The sequence below is a fragment of the Peromyscus eremicus genome, chromosome 18 (genome assembly GCF_949786415.1).
Source record: "Peromyscus eremicus chromosome 18, PerEre_H2_v1, whole genome shotgun sequence".
NCBI classification, from domain to species: Eukaryota; Metazoa; Chordata; class Mammalia; order Rodentia; family Cricetidae; genus Peromyscus; species Peromyscus eremicus.
Genome location: NC_081434.1, coordinates 2,360,720 through 2,381,073, shown reverse-complemented (window position 1 = coordinate 2,381,073; position 20,354 = coordinate 2,360,720). Strand labels below are relative to the sequence as shown.

The 20,354-nt window shown below is 45.2% G+C and overlaps 2 protein-coding genes across 2 annotated transcripts; both read right to left on the bottom strand.

Moving 5' to 3' along the window:
* Positions 1-1,172: 1,172 nt before the first annotated feature.
* On the bottom strand, positions 1,173-4,051 carry LOC131895166 (retinol dehydrogenase 16-like). The gene is made up of 4 exons (XM_059245596.1): positions 3,739-4,051; positions 3,222-3,477; positions 1,837-2,000; positions 1,173-1,390 (listed from the first exon to the last, which is right to left on the bottom strand). The coding sequence occupies exons 1-4, from the start codon at positions 4,049-4,051 to the stop codon at positions 1,173-1,175; spliced, it is 951 nt and encodes a 316-aa protein (XP_059101579.1).
* A 9,007-nt stretch (positions 4,052-13,058) lies between these two features.
* On the bottom strand, positions 13,059-20,034 carry LOC131895153 (retinol dehydrogenase 16-like). Its single transcript, XM_059245578.1, has 4 exons — positions 19,722-20,034; positions 15,204-15,462; positions 13,821-13,984; positions 13,059-13,362 (listed from the first exon to the last, which is right to left on the bottom strand). The coding sequence occupies exons 1-4, from the start codon at positions 20,032-20,034 to the stop codon at positions 13,145-13,147; spliced, it is 954 nt and encodes a 317-aa protein (XP_059101561.1). The 3' UTR covers positions 13,059-13,144.
* Positions 20,035-20,354: the final 320 nt, after the last annotated feature.

Here is a 20,354-nt window from a genome sequence, read left to right as displayed (position 1 = left end):
GGACAGCAACAAGATGCTGGAGGTGTTTGATAATTCTGTTTAAACTGGTGCTGTGTGTACATGGGATGTACTAAGATAATGCAGATTTTTTCTTGCTAGTTAAAACTAATGAGTCAGTAATTTAAAAGTGACTGTCACTACTGTTTGTTACTGTGGACTAAGTGAACCTCATGAAAAGGTTGGCTGGAATTTGTACCTTTATGGTTTCTAACGCATTTTCCACGGTGCTACAAATAGTCCAGCCCATTGGGGCTGGTGGATATTAAAACTGGGTATTCAGAAATACCTATTACATTCAATCCTGATCACTCATGAATATTCTGACTTGATGCATACCCACGGAGCATGCTGGTTTTGCAGTATGAGATGTCTGTGCGGTGTTTATATTCCACAGAGGTTAAGTAGTCTGCAGAGAAGCAGTTTCTTGTGAATCTTAACATGCCTTTTAGCTGTGGCAATGATGGATTTTATTTTCCTTACGTCTAGTCGAGCCATGTACGAGTCATGTTATTTAAAAGGTGTACTGCACTGCTGTTTACATGGACATTTTGTGCGGGTGCTTTGAAGTGCCTGGCATCAGGGATTAGGACCAGTTGAGTTACTTTTTCATGGGACTATGTAAAGCATGTAACTAGGTATTGCTTTGGTATATAACTGTTGTAGCTTTCCCATAGATTTCCTTGAGTAGAGAAATACCTTCCAATTATGTCACTCTGGAGAATGGGTGTGAGAGTCTTCCGAAACGGCCCAGCGTTTTTAATTGAACATGGCAAATGAGTCGTACATGTTGATATATCCTGCACATGTCAGGATGGGGTTTGCTCCATTATAATACTGAGATTTTAAATTCATATGAAAGTCTGGACGGTTTTTTCAATAAACATAAAGAATGGCAAAAAAAAAAAGTTTAAAGATAAGTAAAATGGATGATCCTGAGACATCGAGGTTCACTTTCTATTTTCATCCAAAATCAGAATCATTGTTTATACATTGTAGTTTTCCCTGTGGCTCTATGTCCACTATATTCATACCAAGGAAAGAAAAATGGAGCCTGTGGATGCCCCGACCGTCCCAGTGAAAAGGTTAGTGATCCCAGGAATCTTCCTTCTCCTGAGGATCTGCTCCCTCACACTACACTCACATACCCCCAACTACAGAAACAGATGTAGGCTTCACAGAGCTTTGTCAGGCTTTATGGATGTCCAGTAGATCATGGCATCCACAAGGAAGGTAGGCAGGTAGCTCATGGGGAGGTAGAAGAGCTTGGCATCCCAACCAGCTGAGTATCGAGTGCGAGGGTGACAGGAAGTCAGCGCGTGCTCCATGCAGTCCGTCACCAAGGAGAGGTCCTCATTACACTTTTGGTCCAATGACTTTAGCTTTGACAGATCTGTGCAGAATGAGAAGTGATTCACCTGGTGTTGACCTCCACCACCCCTGCTCTAGACCAAGTTAGAGGAAAGTTCTCTAGACCCCAGGATCCCACATCAGAAGTCATGCCCAAGCCTAGCCTGTCCCAGGTCCTCAGGGGGACCACGACCCAGCTTCAAGGAAGAACCGTGCACACTCGCCCTCTTTGTCTCAGCTCCTGGGAAGTGCTGTCTAATTCCTCCTCCCATCCCTGAATTCACTCACAGCTTCATGATGATGAGAGGCTCAGATGAAACAGAGCACCATGTTCTCAAAGTCAAGATTTTTCTGACAATATACACACCCACAACAAGAAAATGGGTCTAATTTCTTTGAAGTGTAAGAGCAATGGGTTAGTATTGGCAAAATGAACAGGAGACTAAGGATTCAACACTAGACTCTGTTGGGTCTTCACAGCTCACTTACTTGATGCCAGGAAGTTCTCGCCATAGATCTCTTTGACCTCTGAGCTGGCCTGGTCCCACACCATCTTTATATTTGATGATAACCTGTCACTACTGGTTATATCAGTTTTGAAGAAACCGGGCTCTATAATAGCCACCTTCACCCCAAAATAGGAGAGTTCCCTCCTGCAAGACAGACAGACATCAAGAACTTCAGAGGATTATCTGTAAAAGAACTCACAACAAGAATACAGTCAAATACCAACATGAGCTTGTGGTAGGGAGAGGTCAGAGTTATGGATCTGGATTGTGCAACAGATGGGGATGAAACTATGGTGAGGGCATTGCCTCTGTGCTTTGGAATGTCACACTAAGTGTTTGGTGTGTGTAGCTCATTGACCTAAAACTAGGCCTTCTGTTCTATGACACCATTAAGACCTCTCTCCATGTGCTGTAGATGTAAAGGGTCACCATCTTGCCTGAGTCACCTCTACCTCACTGCTAAGTCTCAGGCCACCGACTGTCCCAGGAAGCACTCAGGATATCTCTCACTTTGTTCCTGCAGGTGTCTTCAGAGAGCAAGCCCCTGCCTGCCACTTCCTCATATTCACAGCCTCCCTGTTCCCTGCAGCCAGGGATGTGCCTGCCCCAAGTGGCTCTTCTGATTTAATTGCTTTGAAGGGTTGTATTGCCAACAGCATGAAATAAATACTGTCCAGTGCCCTCAGGCTCTCCACAAGTCTACCTCAACCCACCTGGTGACCATCCTCCTTCTACATCTTGTCTGTCCTTCCCCCAAAGAGAATCCACCTACACATACAGGTTCCAGGTTTCCATGTTCAACCTTTACTCTGCTGCAGCCCAATCCTGCTACAGGACTCTGACAAACAGATGACAACCATGGTCAGCACAGCTGACTGAGCCATGGCCACTCCAAGGGAAGGGCACAGTTGTTCTCTGTCTCTTCTCTCACTCTCTCGGTTGCCATAGTCTTTAGGTCAGGTTCAGACATTTCTGTCTGCTGGAACATGTTGGTTGTGGACTATACAGGGACCTGATATCTATCTCTCAATTTGATTGAGATGTTTAGCCCCACTCAAAAACATGATTATCATCATAGAACTCATGGGGCTGGATTCTTGACACAATATACTCAAAGATGCCATTTTACCTCAGTAATGTCCCCCATTTTCCTCCCCCAAATATGACAGGACAAGATGAACTCAGGTCTCAGTCCTGCCCTCTATAGAGACTTGGAAATGTACTTGTCAATGGATAATTCAATGAAGAGAAGATGAGAGAGCCCCTAAAACAGAGAGTATCTTCTTCATGATAGGATACTAAAGGCCATGATTAAATAAACCCCTGCCATAACTTCCCTCAGGTACCCGCATCCCTGTCCAATACCTGAGGGAGTCTGAGAAGGCCTCTACACCATACTTGGAGATGCAATAACCACCACCATAGAGAGATACTCGACCCATGACACTGGAGACGTTGACCACACGGCCCCTTGCCTTCCTCACTAAGGGCAGCATACTCAGGGTCACGTCGATCATGCCCAACAGGTTCACATCCAGTATCTTTGCAAAGTCCTGCTTGGTCAACCACTCATTGCGACTTGAGATACAGATGCCAGCATTGTTAACCAAGCCCCAGAGTCCTGGGGACAGTGGGAAGAAGAGAGAGTCACATAAAATAGGTATAGTTCTGGATGAAATATATATTCAAATAGGTAAGACCACTTAGACAAGTGTATACTGGAAAGTAGGAAACAATGAAGAAGAGTATGTTATCATATGGGCTGGGGAAGAATCTGCAGTCACTACAATTCCACTCCATTGAGCAATCTTTTCAGGGCTACACAGGCATTCCCTTCATACAGAGACACAAACCAACACACACACAGGAATCTCAGTGGTACCTCTGTTCCCAACACGCTCCTTCACCCACTGAGTGGCTGCCACAATACTCTCTGTCTTGGTGACATCGAGGATCACTGTCTCCAGCCTATCTGATGTCTTCCTTCTCAGCTCCTCAGCTCCATTTTCTGTCAGACATGCAGCCAGCACCCTCATGCCTCTCCTGTCCAACTGTCTGGCCAGCAGGTTCCCAAAGCCCGAGTCACAGCCCGTGATGAAGACATGCTTGTCTTGGAGATGGCTCACCACCTTCCTCTCTCTGAACAGGCGCAGGAGGTTCCACAGGCCCAGGAGAACCACCAGGTAGAGCCACATGGCTTTGAAAAGGACAGGCTCATACACTCCGTGCTAAAGTGAGCCTGGCCTCTATTCACAGAGGACAAGTAGACCCTGAAGACTCAGGAGACACAGAGGAACAGAGGCTTCTAGCAGAGTGTCCACACTTCTGTTTCCTGTCCGGTGCCTCCCTTGATATTTATTCATGCCTCACTTATATGATCTTTCACCTGTTTGCTCAGCTGAGGTACAATGGACTTTGGCATCCCTTTATTTGTTGCCAAAGATTTCTGGCTGAATTTCTGAGAAAACCTTACTCAGAAGCTCTAGAGGAGTGTGTGGAGCTTTCCACCTGATTCCTGGCTCTAGAGATGTGCACAACTAACCCTATGATTCCAGCTTAAAATAAAACAGGCACCTTCCATCAGAATGAAGCCGAGTTTCCCTTATCTGTTTCTTCCACCACTTTATGTGCAAACATAACTCAAACCGGTGGTGTGGCTCACAAGGACCATGCTTCTGTCAGCAATTCCTCCAACACAATGCATTCTCTGCACTACTCCATCTGTATACCTTTCTTTGTTAGGCCTCATAACACCTCGTGTCTGGTCCTCATACTCTACCCTATCCTGAGACTAGGCCCTGGATGCCCACCATATTGCTCTTTACTCTCCATTTCTGGAGCATCTCTGTAAACGAAATATAGGGTCTCATGTCCACAAGGTGTGGAAAGAAAAAGACAGAGAGCAAGAGGAGCAGACATGGGGAGAAAAGCCAATTTCTTTTGGCAGTTTCCAAAGGCCTTTACTTATCAATTCTCTGAAGTGTAAGTCACACCTTAAGAGTACGATGTAGCAACTCTTTCTCTGTACCACCAGCTCACAATTAATGACACAGAGATTTCTTTTAATTATGTAAGCTCAGCCTGAACTTAGGCTTGTTTCTAAATATCTCTTATACCTTATATTAACACATTTCTATTAATTTACATGCTGTAATGTGTCTCAGGAATTTTACTTCTCCTTCTGCATGTCCTGCCACATCATCCTCTTCTCTGGACTCTCTCCCCTGCCTAGATTCAATTCCTCTTCTTTTCCCTCTACCCAGAAGTCCCACCTACACATTCTGCCTAGCTATTGGTTGGTTAGCTTTTTATTAAACTAATCACAGTGAACTATACACAGTGTAATCAAATATCTCTCATGAGTCGGTGGCCTTTAGTTGGAAGTTTTCTCAGGTCCCACCCAATCCCACAGTCTGTGTTCCTGAAAACACACTCAGAGGCTTAATATTAATTGTAAATTATATAACCTATCACTCAGGCTCCTTACAAGCTAACTGTTATAACTTAACCCATTTCTATTAGTCTGTAAGTTGCCACATGGCCGTGGCTTACCGGTATTTTCACATGTTGCTTCTCCTGGTGGTGTTGGTGTCTCTCTAGACTCCTCCTTTCTCTTCCCTTTCTCTCTCCTTAGATTTTCTCACCTGCCTCTAAGCTGCCTTGCCATAGGCCAATAAAGATTTATTTATTTACCAATAGGAACAACATATATTCACAGCATACAGAAAGACATCCCCTGCAGTGGCCTTTATACAACTCCTCAATGTGGTCCTGACTCAATGAGAAGGAGGAGAACAGTGGACAGATTACAGCTCTACCTTAAGGCCTAAGCCTTGGTTGTCAGCAGAGAGAGAACTGTGACCTGGAGCTGGGCCACTCTTCCTTCAAGTGGGTGACTGCCTCGGTTCTGGCTCTGGTCCTGCTTCTGCCCTGCCCCTGTGTGCTGGTGTGCTTTTGTCCATGGGACACAATCAAGAGTCACCTGGAGAGAGGGACCTCACTTGAGGAATTGCCTCCCTCAGGTTGTCCTGTGGGGTGTCTGTGGGTCTTTTTCTTCTCTTCTAATTGATGTGAAATGGGTCAGCCCACTGTGGGTGGTGACGTCCTGGAGAGGTGGTCCTAGCTTGTGTGAGAAAGCCAGCTGAACCAGTCATGAAGAGGAAGCCAGTAAGCTGCATTCCTACATGGTCTCATGTGTGGTGATATTGTGTTCCTCAAAATATTGTGCACCCTAATAAATTTATCTGGGGTCAGAGAACAGAACAGCCACTAGATAGACATAGAGGCCAGAAAATGTTGGCTCTCACACCTTTAATCCTAGCCTTCTGGAGGCAAAGATCCATCCGGATCTCTGTAAGTTTAAAGCCATACTGGAAACAGCCAGGCATGGTGACTCACACCTTTAATCCCAGGAAGTGATGGCAGGAAGCAGAAAGGTATGTAAGGCTTGAGGACCAGGATCTAGAGGCTGGTTAAGCTTTTAGGCTTTTGAGCAACAGTTGAGCTGAGATTCATTCTGGATAAGGACTCAGAGACTTCCAGTCTGAGAAAACAGAATCAGCTGAGGAACTGGCGAGGTGAGGAAGCTGTGGCTTGTTCTTCTTCTCTGATCTTCCAGCATTCATCCCAATACCTGGCTCCAGGTTTGTTTCTATTAATAAGACCTTTTAAGATTCATTCTATAGTCTCTGATTCAATTTCCTCCAGGTTCCTGCTCTGGGTTCTGGTCCTGTAATGTAAGTCAGATAAACCCTTCCTCTCTCCAAGCAGCTTAGTGTGTCATCACACAGCAGGAAGGCAGACTAGTGTCAGGCTTGGTACCAGAGGGTGGGGGTTCACTCTGATGGGCCTGCACACACCACTGTTCGTGAGGATTGTGGAAGGATTCTGGAGTTCCAGCTGAAAGGCTGTTGACAGCTGGGAACTTAAAGGGCTGTTCTTAGTGTGTTTGAAGAGAATGATGCAGAAGGAAGTTGCTGTCTTTTTTTCATTGTGTATTTCCGGGTTCTTTATCAAAAGACAGGTGTGTGTGTGTGTGTGTGTGTGTGTGTGTGTGTGTGTGTGTGTCTATGTCTGTGTCTGTGTCTCTGTGTGTGTGTGTGTATTTATGTCTTGATCTTCTATTTTGTCTGTTTTCATGCCAATGCCATGCTGTTTTTATTATTATAGCTCTGCAGTACAGTTTGAAATCAGGGACGGTGATACCTCTAGAAGTTCTTGTATTGTACAGGATTGTTTTAACCAGCCTGGGTTTATTCCTTTTTTTTGCTTTTTCATATGAAATTGAGTATTTTTTTTACAGGTCTGAAAAGAATATTGTTGGAATTTTAGGAGGATTGCATTTAATCTGTAGATTGCTCTTGGTAAAATGGCCATTTTTACTATGTTGACCCTACCAATTCATGAGTGTGGGGGATCTTTTCAACTTCTGATATTTTCTTCAACTTCTTTCTTCCAAGGCTTCAAGTTATTGTCATACAGGTATTTCTCTTGCTTGGTTATAATTAGTCTAAAATACTTTATAGTATCTGTGGCTATTGTGGAGCGTGCTGTTTCTCTGATTTCTTCTTGACTCATTTATCACTTATATATATATAAGGGCTACTTTTTTTTGTTGTTGTTGCTTATTTGTTTGTCAGCTTCTTTAAAGTTAATCTTGTATCCAGCCACTTCCCTGAAGGTGTTTTTTCAGGTGTAGGAGCTCCCTGGTAGAATTTTTAGTGTCTCTTATATATACTAACATATCATCTGAGACTAGAAATACTTTGACTTCTTCTTTTCCAGCAACCCAGAGACCTACGTAAGAACCAAACAGTACCAACAGCAACAATAACAATAAAAGTGAGTGAAATGACTCCTAATGATACTCTGCTATAATCAAAGACAAGACCCTATCTTAATCATCGTCAGAGAGGCTCCATCTAGAAACTGATATGAGCAGATGCAGAGACCAACAGCCAGACATAAGGCCAACCTCGGAGAATCCTGCAGAGAAGGGGGAAGAATGACTATGGAGCCACAGGGGCCAAGGAAACCACAAGAAAACCCACAAAATCGACTAACCTGGGCTTGAAGGGGCTCACAGAGAGTGACCCAACATTCAGGGAGTCTGCGTGGGTCTGACCTAAGCCCTCTGCATGCATGTTATTGTTGTGTAGTTCGCTCTTCTTGGGGGACTCCTAAGAGCAGAAGCAGGGGCTTCCTCTGACTCTTTTGACTGCTTTGGGGACACTTTTTCTCCTACTGGACTGAATTGTCCAAACATAATATGAGGGGAAGTGTCTAGTCTTATGGTAACTTGATAAGTCATGTTTGGTTGATATCCCTGGGAGGGCTGCCTTTTGAAGAGGAGGAGTGGATGGGGACTGTAGAGGAGAGGGAGCTGGAGGGAAGGAGGGAGAGTATGCAATATATTAGAGTGGAATAAATTTGAAAATTAAAAAGAAAAGGATATGGTTAACAATGCAGCTAGTAGAGGGCCAGGCTTGTGAAGTTCAGAGGGATGAAATTCCTCCATCAGGTTGTATATCTGACATTTTTATTAAGAATCATAGAAAGTGAAAATTTTGCTTTACTGTGACAATGGATGGTGGTCATCTGGGGCTGAAGAATCAACTGTGATCGATTAGAAACCAGGAACACTGAGATAAAATCTGGGAAGTAATTCCTCAGGTTCAGCACACACTAGCTATCCATGGAGCAGAGAGGACCAACTCTGCATCCTAATTTCACAGATGAACTCGGCAGTGTTTGAGTATCTCCCCCATGATAGTAGTATTGGCAGCATGAGAGCTGTGGGATTGAAGAGGTCATGGGGAGCAGCTGAGGCTGGGCATTGGGAGAGACCAGGAGAGACCACTGGTGAATGTGCAGCCTCATCTGGTATGGAGACAGCAGGATAGTTGAGATTCTAGCCCTGGGGACTAAGACAGCAGCAGGAATGGAGTGGAGCAGGCCTGAGACGTCAGACACGAGACAAACTGTGTGCACTGAGGACGGCAGAGCTGGAGACCTGGAGAGGTTCGAGGGTTTGGAGGCAGAAGATCCTGAGTGAGTCCCAGATGTCAGATCGATCTACAGGATTGAGATCTGCTCTGCTGGAACTTCATTTGGATTAAGGGTCCTTGTTTTTGTACAGGGAGCTTCTTCTCTTTTGGAGCAAGAAAATATTTAATTGTTTTGATTTTTCAGAAACCCACAGTGACTAGACTTTTATGTTTTAAAGAGACTTTGAACTTTTAAGAGGTTTTAATATTTTAGAGAGTGTGAGACATCAAAGTCACACTGTGTTTTATACTGTGATATTAGAATGAGATCAGAGAATAAACAATAAAAAGCAAAGGTTGTAGTCTAATACTGATATATTGTGTGTCACAATGTCAGTGGGTCAATTGTGCTGGACATTTTCATCAACCTGACACAGGCTAAGGACATCTGGGAAGAGGAATCAAACTGTGGAATCACCTCCATCAGATTGGCCTGCAGGTATGTCTATGGGCTTTTCCTTTAATAGTGATGGCTGTGGGAGGGTCTGTCCCACAGCGGGTGGTGCCACCCTTGGGTATGTGGTCCTGAGGTGTGTGAAAAGCAAAGCTGAGCCTGCCATGGAGAGCAAACCAGTGAGAAGAGGCTTGCATGGTCTCTATCTTATTCTCCTTCCTCTAGACTCCAGCACTGAGTTCCTGCCTTGACTTTGTTCAGTCATGGACTGTGGCCTGGAAGTATAAGCCAAATAAGGGCTTTCCTTCCTAAGTTTCTTTTGGTCTGTGCTGTATTGTGTGTGTGTGTGTGTGTGTGTGTGTGTGTGTAGGCAAAACAGCTTGACCACACAACTGCCATGACAGACTTAGAGGCTCAGACATAACTTCTGTGACAAGCTTACTGGGAGGCAACACCCAGATGGAGGAGAAGCCATAAACTGACTCCCACCCAAGGAGGGCCTGCGTCTAAGGGGAGATACCTGACATTCCAAACATGTTCAGCACTCCTAGACAAATGTCAGCCAATCAGTGTCCTGAACCCTGTAAATACCCGCACCCAACCTTTGCTTTGATAAAAACCCCACCTGGCCTAGGCTCTGGGCTCTCTGGTTCACCACTGTGTCTGATAGAAAGTCCAAGCTCCAGGCTTGCAATTAAAGGCTCTTTGCATTTACATATGGGATTCAGTCTCCATGGTGGTCTTTTGGGGTCCCGAGATCTGAGCATAACAGTGTCACAGCCACAGAGAAGCACCTAGAACAACCCGATCATCTTCCTGCTCCTCCTCCTTTTCCTCCTCATTTAGTGAATCTCACTTTGGAATCAAATCCTGTTCCTTCTGCTAATTCTGTTCCTTCTCCTCCTCTTCCCCTTGTCCATGGCTTTCCTGGTCCTGGTCCTGCTCCTTGTTTGCTCATCCTTGTCCTGCTTCCCAACAACTGTCAGAATTTCCCTAGGATGCTCATTAGGGCAAAGAGTAAGGGATTCTCAATGTTCTGAGTAGCCATGGGGACCTCAAACCCCTAGAATGAGTGGGCTGCATCCTACAAAGTGAACACTGGGACTTCCTTAACAAAGGGAGCCTGAAGGTACATTTTCCTCCAGTGAACACATGTCTCTTCAACTGTGAATTCCCTAGCACCATCCATTCCTGTTAAAACCCACTCCTCACACCTGCTGACCCTTCTTACTCATCCTGATAGCAACACACACTCCTGTTGTTGACAAGGGCTTCTAGAACACAGCAGGACCCAGATCAGTCCTGGAACTTCCAGATAAAGTCAGTGAGAATAGGAGTCTAGGTGTGGCTCCCTCACCTGGAGCTACAGGGCTGAAGAGAAATCCTCAGAGACACCTCCCTGTCCTGTGAAGCTTCCCCCAGCCCATCCATCCCGCCCTTGAGATTCCTGCAGAGACCAACTGACAGTGACCAGTGGTCCTCTTCAGTGTCCTGGTTAGGGGACTCCTTGTCCCATTCCAGGGCTGAACTTGTGAGTGTCTCAACACTCCAGCTGTCTGATCTCTGGGCTGCAGTGCTGAGGCAGATTCTGAGCTGAACCATCTTTTGGGATCAAGATTCCAGAGGAGTGTAGCTCAGCCAGGTGAGAAGCACTTCTCCAGTGAAGGCCAGGGCAACCCCACCCACCCCACTCTTTTCTTCTGCATGCAGGAAGTGGAGGGATGGAGTCTAGAATCAGTGATGTATAGGGTGGAAACAGGCTTACCTTGGAATCCTTTTTTCCTGTTCTGTCCACATGCAGGCCTTGTTCAGTCTTAACTGGGGACTCAGAAATGAAGGAATATCATGTTCTAATGGCTGAAATTCTTGGGTTGAGACATGAGTTTCTACAATGTACTCCTCATGCAGGGATGAGTAAGACATGAGTTTGGGGCATATATAGTGTAATCCTCTGCAAAGGGATTGAGTGAGACAGCCTCTGGTGGCATCTGAAGAGGCCCTCACAGATTCCCCTGAGTAGACGCCAGTCTTCACTCACCAAAGACATCTGGAAGGAGAAGAAAATCTGGATCCTCCAAGCATGTAGCACATGGACGTGGACACTGCCTTCCAATTACACTTTGCTCAATCACATCATGAAGCCCTTGACCACTAACCAAGCTTAGAGCCAGAGGTCTGTCCTTGGTGCTGGCCCTTTCCCTTCCCCTAGTGGAGCCCAGCAGAGGGGGCAACAACTTGTACACTTATACTTCCATGATGCTCCAGAAAGAACTTCTCAGATGGTGCAACCCTCCTGATCAGCTTCCTCACAGACTACAGAGAAATTCTTTGGTATTTCTAGAATGTGATTTGTGTGTAGAGGTATTTGTGTAATCTCTCTCTCTCTCTCTCTCTCTCTCTCTCTCTCTCTCTCTCTCTCTCTCTCTGTGTGTGTGTGTGTGTGTGTGTGTTTGTGTGTGTACAGAGAGTGTAAATCCATGAGGCTGCATATTCAAGCTTGCCTTCCACTCACAAAGATTCTCCTGTTCAACTTTGCAGAATGCTAACATTGAGGGAGTGACCCACCATGCACTGTCTTGTTCTCTTTCCAAGGAGATCATGGGCTGACCTGAATGAACTATACAGGAGCATTTGGAGACTCTTAGCTCCTTTGCATGTTGGACACCCTGTTCCTTCAGTAATCCAATGTTGGAATCAACACTCATTGTGAGTTTTATGATGAATTGCTTGAACTATTACATGCTATTCTATTATCATGTGTAATAATAGTGTTTGTATGTATTGATTCAATATAAAATAACAGCATGGCTTGGTGGCACATCTTCATAATCCCAGCATCGGAAATGATGAAGCAATACAGAGTAGGAGGAAGCTCTGAGTGGGCCCTGAGTGAGTGTGTTCTGTGGACTTGGGAACCGCCATCACAAGGACCTTGGTCTCAGACCCATGGCAAATTGGTAAAGCCTTTCTCTACATGAATCAGGGTCAGAATTGGCAAAGCCTTCTTTCTCTGGTACAAGTTTGGGTGTTTATGGATAAGTGAACAGTGTGGAGAAAATGAGCCACTGCATCTTCCTGGGTGTTTACAGCCTGAGACTGCTGCCTTCAGTCCTCCTACAGACTAGCCCGCCCCTTCCCCTTTGCTGTCCATAACAGACATGCTGAGGAGGCAGGTCCCAGTGGAAGTAGCTGAGGATCCATCAGGGCACACGCAGGCCACTGGATGCCAGCTTTTCTGTACATGCGTCTGTGTATCTGTCCTTTCTACAGAGTTTCAGACCAAAGACAGATGTGCTGAAACAAGGCTAGAATTCGAAGGACATGATGTACCTGTGTGACATAGTGAGATCTTGTCTCAAACTAACTAATTAACTGAAAATATACTTTAAAAAAATTAGATATGGACAGCTGGTAGAGCATTTTCTTCTTTCAGAGAATCCAAATTGTGTTCTCAAATCCAGTTAGGCAGCTCACAACTGCCTGTAACTCCTGTTCTAGGGGACACAATAACCTGTTTGATGTGGGTACTATTACACCCATGGAATACAAACACACATGCATACACAAACAGAAAAAAATGTTTAAAGATAAGATAAGTAAAATGGATGACCCTGAGACATGGAAGTTCACTTTCTATTTTCATCCAAAATCAGAATCATTGTTTATACATAGTAGTTTTCCCTGTGGCTCTATGTCCACAATATTCATACCAAGGAAAGAAAACAGGCACCTGTGGATGCCTCTCCCAATGAAAAGGTTGTACTGATCCCAGGAATCTTCTTCCTCCTGAGGATCTGCTCCCTTACACTACACTCACATACCCCCAACTACAGAAACAGATGTAGGCTTCACAGAGCTTTGTCAGGCTTTATGGATGTCCAGTAGATCATGGCATCCACAAGGAAGGTAGGCAGGTAGCTCATGGGGAGGTAGAAGAGCTTGGCATCCCAACCTGCTGAGTATCGAGTGCGAGGGTGACTGGAAGTCAGCGCGTGCTCCATGCAGTCCGTCACCAAGGAGAGGTCCTCATTACACTTTTGGTCCATTGACTTTAGCATTGGCAGATCTGTGCAGAATGAGAAGTGATTCAGCTGGTGTTGACCTCCACCACCCTGCTCTAGATCAAGTTAGAGGAAAGTTCTCTAGACCCCAGGATCCCACATCAGAAGTCATGCCCAAGCCTAGCCTGTCCCAGGTGCTCAGGGGGACCACGACCCAGCTTCAAGGAAGAACCGTGCACACTCGCCCTCTTTGTCTCAGCTCCTGGGAAGTGCTGTCTAATTCCTCCTCCTCCCATCCCTGACCTCACTCACAGCTTCATGATGATGAGAGGCTCAGATGGAACAGAGTACATTGTTCTCAAAGTCAAGAACACTTTTTATGACCAAATGCCCACTCACCCAAAGGAAATGGTTCTAAATTCCCTTTCTTTGAAGTGTAAGAGCAATGGGTTAGTATTGGCAAAATGAACAGGAGACTATGGATTCAACACCAGACTCTGTTGGGTCTTCACAGCTCACTTACTTGATGCCAGGAAGTTCTCGCCATAGATCTCTTTGACCTCTGAGCTGGCCTGGTCCCACACCATCTTTGTATTTGATAAATGCCTGTCACTACTGGTTATATCAGTTTTGAAGAAACCGGGCTCTATAATAGCCACCTTCACCCCAAAATAGGAGAGTTCCCTCCTGCAAGACAGACAGACATCAAGAACTTCAGAGGATTTTCTGTAAGCATACTCACAACAAGAATACAGTCAAATGCCAACATGAGCTTGTGGTAGGGAGAGGTCACAGTTGTGGATCTGGATTGTGCAACAGATGGGGATGAAACTGTGGTGAGGGCATTGCCTCTGTGCTTTGGAATGTCACACTAAGTGTTTGGTGTGTGTAGCTCACTGGCCTAAAACTAGGCCTTCTGTTCTATGACACCGTTAAGACCTCTCTCCATGTGCTGTAGATGTAAAGGGTCACCATCTTGCCCAAGTCACCTCCACCTCACTCCTAAGTCACAGTCCACCCTACTGTCCCAGGAAGCACTCAGGATATCTCTCACTTTGTTCCTGCAGGTGTCTTCAGAGAGCAAGCCCCTGCCTGCCACTTCCTCACATTCACAGCCTCCCTGTTCCCTGCAGCCAGGGATGTGCCCGCCCCAAGTGGCTCTTTTGATTCAATTGCTTTGAAGGGTTGTATTGCCAGCAGCATGAAATAAATACTGTCCAGTGCCCTCAGGCTCTCCAAAAGTCTACCTCAACCCACCTGGTGACCATCCTCCTTCTACATCTGGTCTGGCCTTTCCCAAAGAGAATCCACCTACACATACAGGTTCTAGGTTTCTATGTTCAACCTTTACTCTGCTGCAGCCCAATCCTGCTACAGGACCCTGAGAAATCTGAGGACTACCATGAGTACCACAGCTGACTGGGCCATGGCCACTCCAAGGGAAGGGCACAGTTTTTCTGTCTCCTCTCTCACTCTTTCAGTTGCCATAGTATTTAGGTCAGGATCAAAACATTTCTTTGATGGAATGTGTTGGTTGTGGACTCTACAGGGGCCTGATACCTATCTTTCAATTTGAATGAGATGTTCAGCCCCACTCAGAAACATTTTTCTCATCATAGAACTCATGTGGCTGGATTCTTGACTCAATATACTCAAAGATGCTATTTTACCTCAGTGATGTCCCCCAGTTTCCTCCCCCAAATATGACAGGACAAGATGAACTCAGGTCTTAGTCCTGCCCTCTATAGAGACTTGGAAATGTACTTGTCAATGGGTAATTCAATGAAGAGAAGATGAGAGAGCCCCTAAAACAGAGAGTATCTTCTTCATGATGGAATACTAAAGGCCATAATTAAATAAACCCCTGCCATAACTTCCCTCAGGTACCCGCATCCCTGTCCAATACCTGAGGGAGTCTGAGAAGGCCTCTACACCATACTTGGAGATGCAATAACCACCACCTAAAAAGGACACTCGACCCATGACACTGGAGACGTTGACCACACGGCCCCTTGCCTTCCTCACTAAGGGCAGCATGTTCAGAGTCACCTCGATCATGCCCAACAGGTTCACATCCAGTATCTTTACAAAGTCCTCTTTCTTCAGCCATTGATTGGGAACCGTGGGGATGGAAATGCCAGCATTGTTGACCAGGCCCCAGAGTCCTGGAGAAAGTGGGAAGAAGAGCGAGTCACTTAAAATCACTATAAATCTGGATGAAATATATATTCAAACAGGTAAGATCACTTAGACAAGTGTATACTGGAAAGCAGGAAACAATGAAGAAGAGTATGTTATCATATGGGCTGGATACCCCATCCTAGAGACTCTAGGCTCACAGCATGGATACCCTTCTTCTTGAAGGCTTCTTGGCCCCATCCCTGATGAAAAGCAAAATCAGCCATTTTCTCCCTTGTTAGTTTTAAGAACAGATTTTGAAAACATAGTGTGCCTCTGTGTATCTGGAGATCATAAAACTATGATTGTGTTTTATACATTATTTCCATCTTTGAAGACATTTTATTCTTTCACTTGTGACCCTTAGGCTCATAGATTTGAAAGCTTGGTCACTGGAGAACAGTACTACTTGAAAGAGATTAGGAGGTGTGGCTATGTGGGCGTGGGTGTGGCCTTGTTGGAGATAGTGTATCACTAGGGAGGGGCTATGGGGTTTCAAAGGTCAAGCCAGACCAGAGTCTCACTCTTCCTGCTGTCTGGAAGGATACATGTAGAACTGATCTGGATGTTGAACTCCCAGCTCCTTCTCCTGCACCATGTCTGCCTGTGTGTCCCCAGGCTACCAACCTGCCATGCTGATAATAACTAAACCTCTGAAATAGCAAGCCAGCCCCAAAGAAATGGTTTCCTTTATAAGAATTGCCATGGTCATGGTATCCCTCCAGAGAAATAGAATACTGATTAAGTCACACTGCTGCCTTTGTCTTTCAAATGGCAAAGAAAGACAGAAAAAAAGGAAGGACTAGGAGAGAGGCAACAGAGGAACAGACAAAAGAAAAGAAAGAAAGGACAAAATTAATGTCCCTGGTGAAACTAGGTTGAGAAACAAACAAATGTGGCCTTGACTGGGGAGTGTTTCAAAAGCAGTGCTGTGTTTATGGCTCTGATGAAGCTGTTCTTGCAAGGTCTAGCATCAATATTGAGCAGCTCTCCTCAGATGCTTGCAAAACCCAGGGATGGGAAAGGGAGGAGACAATGCTTGGTAATCACCAACAGCACTGAGACTCCAACCCCAAACACTAGAAAAGGGTGCGCTTTCTTGACCCTCACCCACAGGCTGCCCTTCCTCATCCCCTTTGGTCTTTAGGTCCTGGATCCCCAAGTACCCGCTCAAGAAGGCTTACAACTAAACACCATATCCACACTGTCAATTTCTGTGCAGAGTGTATTGGAGAGTCATTTATTGACATTAAGCACGGCACTTGTTAATTTAAAAAAGTTGGCCCGATATATCATATGGACCCTTGGCTGAAAGGCATCTTTTATCCTCATGGAGACCCATATTCTTTCATCAAGTTTTTTTTTAATCTTGTTTTGTTTTGTTTTGAGAAGCTCTATCAAAATCTATTCTGTAGAAGCTTCCTAAAACACAGACACACACACACACACACACACACACACACATACACACACACACACACATACACACACACACACACACACACACACACACACACACACACATATATATATGAAAGGATTTAAATGGAGTCACCATAGGATGGAAAGATGATCCCCAACCTTGACATCTTATGTCACCAGGTAAAACTTGCAGTGCCAGTAATGGGTTACATCCTGTTGAGTCATTGGTCAAAAGTTCTCCATGGAGCCGCACTCCCAACCCCCATCACAGGCTATGGCCAAGGCCACTCATTGTTCTCCCCACCTGATAGTAAGGACATATTGCTGAAGATGATAGTTACTTATGTCATCGAGTAGGGAGAGGTTGATCAGGTGTCCAGCTAACAGCTTCACCCCTACTGATTAGCCATCAAGTTTCCAGAAGACCCTCTGTACACTCCCAGAGGAGAAAGGCAATCACCAGGATCACCCAGCTACAAACCCTGTGACCTACACCTGTGATCTGCCTGTAAGATCTACTGCGCAGTAGAGGCACAAATGCCCTGGGAGTAACTAGCACTTAGATTGAAGGCCACTCTGTGAGATGGAGCCCATACCTGACTCTGCATAGGAGTCAGAAACATCAGACCAGATAGGTCATAGGTCTTGGGAAAACCTAAGAATATTATTGTGCTCAAAGAATGTACAATAAAATGTCTCTTTCTATGTAGTATTACACACATAGACCAGTGCTTTGTACAACATTCATCAGAAAACATTGGTCATGCAATAAAAGAGAGTGAACACAGAGTCACACGAATGGACAACGTGCAGAGAGTGAGAGACTTTGGAACACTCAGTCCTAAAAGGAAATCTTCATCAAAGCCCTCCCTTCAAGGCTCAGGGGTCTTTGAAGATGGGAATGTGGGAAGACTGAAGAGCCAGAGGTGATGGAAGACTTCAATTAACTGTCTTCCAGACACAACAGGACTGAGGCACACATAAATTCACAGAGGTTGTGGTGGCAGACATAAGACCTGCTTGGGTTCCAGATGGTGACCCAGCACTGAGAAGGGGAAGTGGACACACAGTCTAACCTCTAACCAAGAAGCAATTTGTAAGTGATACCTGCTGACAAAAGGAGTAACAGTAGTTACTGTAGTGACACTGGAGCCTCATGCCCAGAAGGAGTTGCTAACACAAAATGAACTCCAAGTCTTAATTTTTAGGGATCGTTCATGTTGATTTGTTTACATGTGTTGTGTTTGTTTTGGGTTTCTGTTTATTTCTTGATTTTCGTTTTGGTTTTTTATTTTGTTATTGTTTTAATTTATGAGAGAGGGGGGGGGAAGGGAGAGGGAGACAAAGAGACAGAGAGAGAGAGACAGAGAGACAGAGAGACAGAGAGAGAGAATGAATATGAAATTGGGTGGGTAGGGACATGGGGAGGACCTGGGATGAGTTGAGGAAAGGGAAAACATGATGGAAATATATTTTATGAAAAAAAAGTTTCCAGGCATGCTGGCCCACTTCTTTAGTCCCAGCACTTGGGAAGCAGAGGCAGGTGGATCTCTGTGAGTTCAAGGCCAGCCTGGCCTACAGAGCAAGTTCCAGGACAGCCATAAGCATACAGACAAACCTTGTTTCATAAAACAAAAACAGCAACAACAAAAAACCCAAAACCAACCAAACAACTAAACAAAAAACAACCCCCAAACCAGAAACAAAAGACAAAGAATTTGTTAAAAATATGGAAAAACATTTTATTTCTTGTATCCAAAATTAATCATGCTTGCAGACTCTGAATTAAGCAGAAGTTTCCCAAGACAGTGCTTATGACAATAAATATAAGAAACAAGCTGATTGTGGTACATGACTGAAATACCAGCACAAAGCAGGCTGAGGAAGAGGAACATCAGATCATGGCCTGCTCCATACCAAGACCTGAACTCAAACCCCAAGACAAATAAACACAAGCCAAATGAAACTATTCCAATATCCAAAGCCAACGCATGGTAAAACTAGTTGGGTTTTGTTACTGGGCAAACTATATTTAATTATTTGAATACTATATTTGAATAAATATTCTTCAAGTGGTAAAATTGTTCACTGTTTCAAACTGAAAGGAATGCACATGTGTTAATCGGTACAGATCAAACTGTTACTAGTTTTATCCACTGGATAGTAAATTGTCTATTAATTGTGGATTCATATCCTCTAGTGTTTAGAACAGTAACAATGTTTTCAATAGATTTTAAAGTTAATTAATTATTCTCATACCCACACAAAGAGTGAAAGGAGACAGAAAGGGAGAGAAGAAAGAACAGAGGCTGGTGTGTGTGAGTGTGAGAGAGAGAATCCCCTTCCGACATTTGAATTAACTAAGGCATTCCTCCAGTGTGGGGTGTTGCCTTTAAGCATGGCAATGACCTTGGCTCCCCATAAATGGTCCGAGGTGGAAGGTGAGTCCAGGGTCCAGTACTGAAATTGGAGATGCATCTGACCCATGACCAGCCAGCTTCACACAGAGCCAGGGCCCCAACCTCCTCACTGTCTCTAACCTGGCACTCAGCAGCCAACAGTGCAGCCTTTCTGCATACAATGACAGAAGAGGACAGACAGAAGTGTAGACATGAAATGACACAGGACACCAGCTGACCAAGGGTAGAGAGCTTGAAGGACCAAATGTAGGAGGAAGAGGAAGTCCTGACATGCTGGAGAGGGGAAGACTCTGTAGTCACTACAGTTCCATCCCCACCCTCTTGAGGAATCTTTTCAGGGCTACACAGGCATTCCCTTCACACAGAGACACAAACTAACACACACACAGGAATCTCAATGGTACCTCTGTTCCCAACACGCTCCTTCACCCACTGAGTGGCTGCCACAATACTCTCTGTCTTGGTGACATCGAGGATCACCGTCTCCAGCCTGTCTGATGTCTTCCTTCTCAGCTCCTCAGCTCCATTTTCTGTCAGACATGCAGCCAGCACCCTCATGCCTCTCCTGTCCAGCTGTCTGGCCAGCAGGTTCCCAAAGCCCGAGTCACAGCCCGTGATGAAGACATGCTTGTCTTGGAGATGGCTCACCACCTTCCTCTCTCTGAACAGGCGCAGGAGGTTCCACAGTCCCAGGAGAGCCACCAGGTAGAGCCACATGGCTTTGAAAAGGACAGGCTCATACACTCTGTGCTAAAGTGAGCCTGGCCTCTACTCACAGAGGACAAGTAGACCCTGAAGACTCAGGAGACACAGAGGAACACAGGCTTCTAGCAGGGAGTCCACACTTTGTTCCTTGTCCGCTCCCTGCCTTGATATTTATTCATGCCTCACTTATATGATCTTTCACCTGTTTGCTCAGCTGATATACAATGGCCTTTGGCATCCCTTTACTTGCTGCCAAAGAAAACAGCACTGCCTATTCAGTAACACACCTCCTTTGCTTAGGATCTTCGCTTTTACTCGTGTGGGAATACATG

What these genes read in the sequence shown, in the direction of transcription:
- LOC131895166 (XM_059245596.1), bottom strand. Translation starts at nt 4,051, where the DNA reads ATGTGGCTCTACCTGGTGGTTCTCCTGGGCCTGTGGAACCTCCTGCGC. An exon ending in GGAGCGTGTTGGGAACAGAG is followed by an intron (nt 3,478 to 3,738) that starts GTACCACTGAGA and finishes CACTGTCCCCAG; the next exon opens with GACTCTGGGGCTTGGTTAAC. An exon ending in CGAGAACTTCCTGGCATCAA is followed by an intron (nt 1,391 to 1,836) that starts GTAAGTGAGCTG and finishes CATTCTGCACAG; the next exon opens with ATCTGTCAAAGCTAAAGTCA.
- LOC131895153 (XM_059245578.1), bottom strand. Translation starts at nt 20,034, where the DNA reads ATGTGGCTCTACCTGGTGGCTCTCCTGGGACTGTGGAACCTCCTGCGC. An exon ending in GGAGCGTGTTGGGAACAGAG is followed by an intron (nt 15,463 to 19,721) that starts GTACCATTGAGA and finishes CACTTTCTCCAG; the next exon opens with GACTCTGGGGCCTGGTCAAC. An exon ending in GCCTTCTCAGACTCCCTCAG is followed by an intron (nt 13,985 to 15,203) that starts GTATTGGACAGG and finishes TCTGTCTTGCAG; the next exon opens with GAGGGAACTCTCCTATTTTG.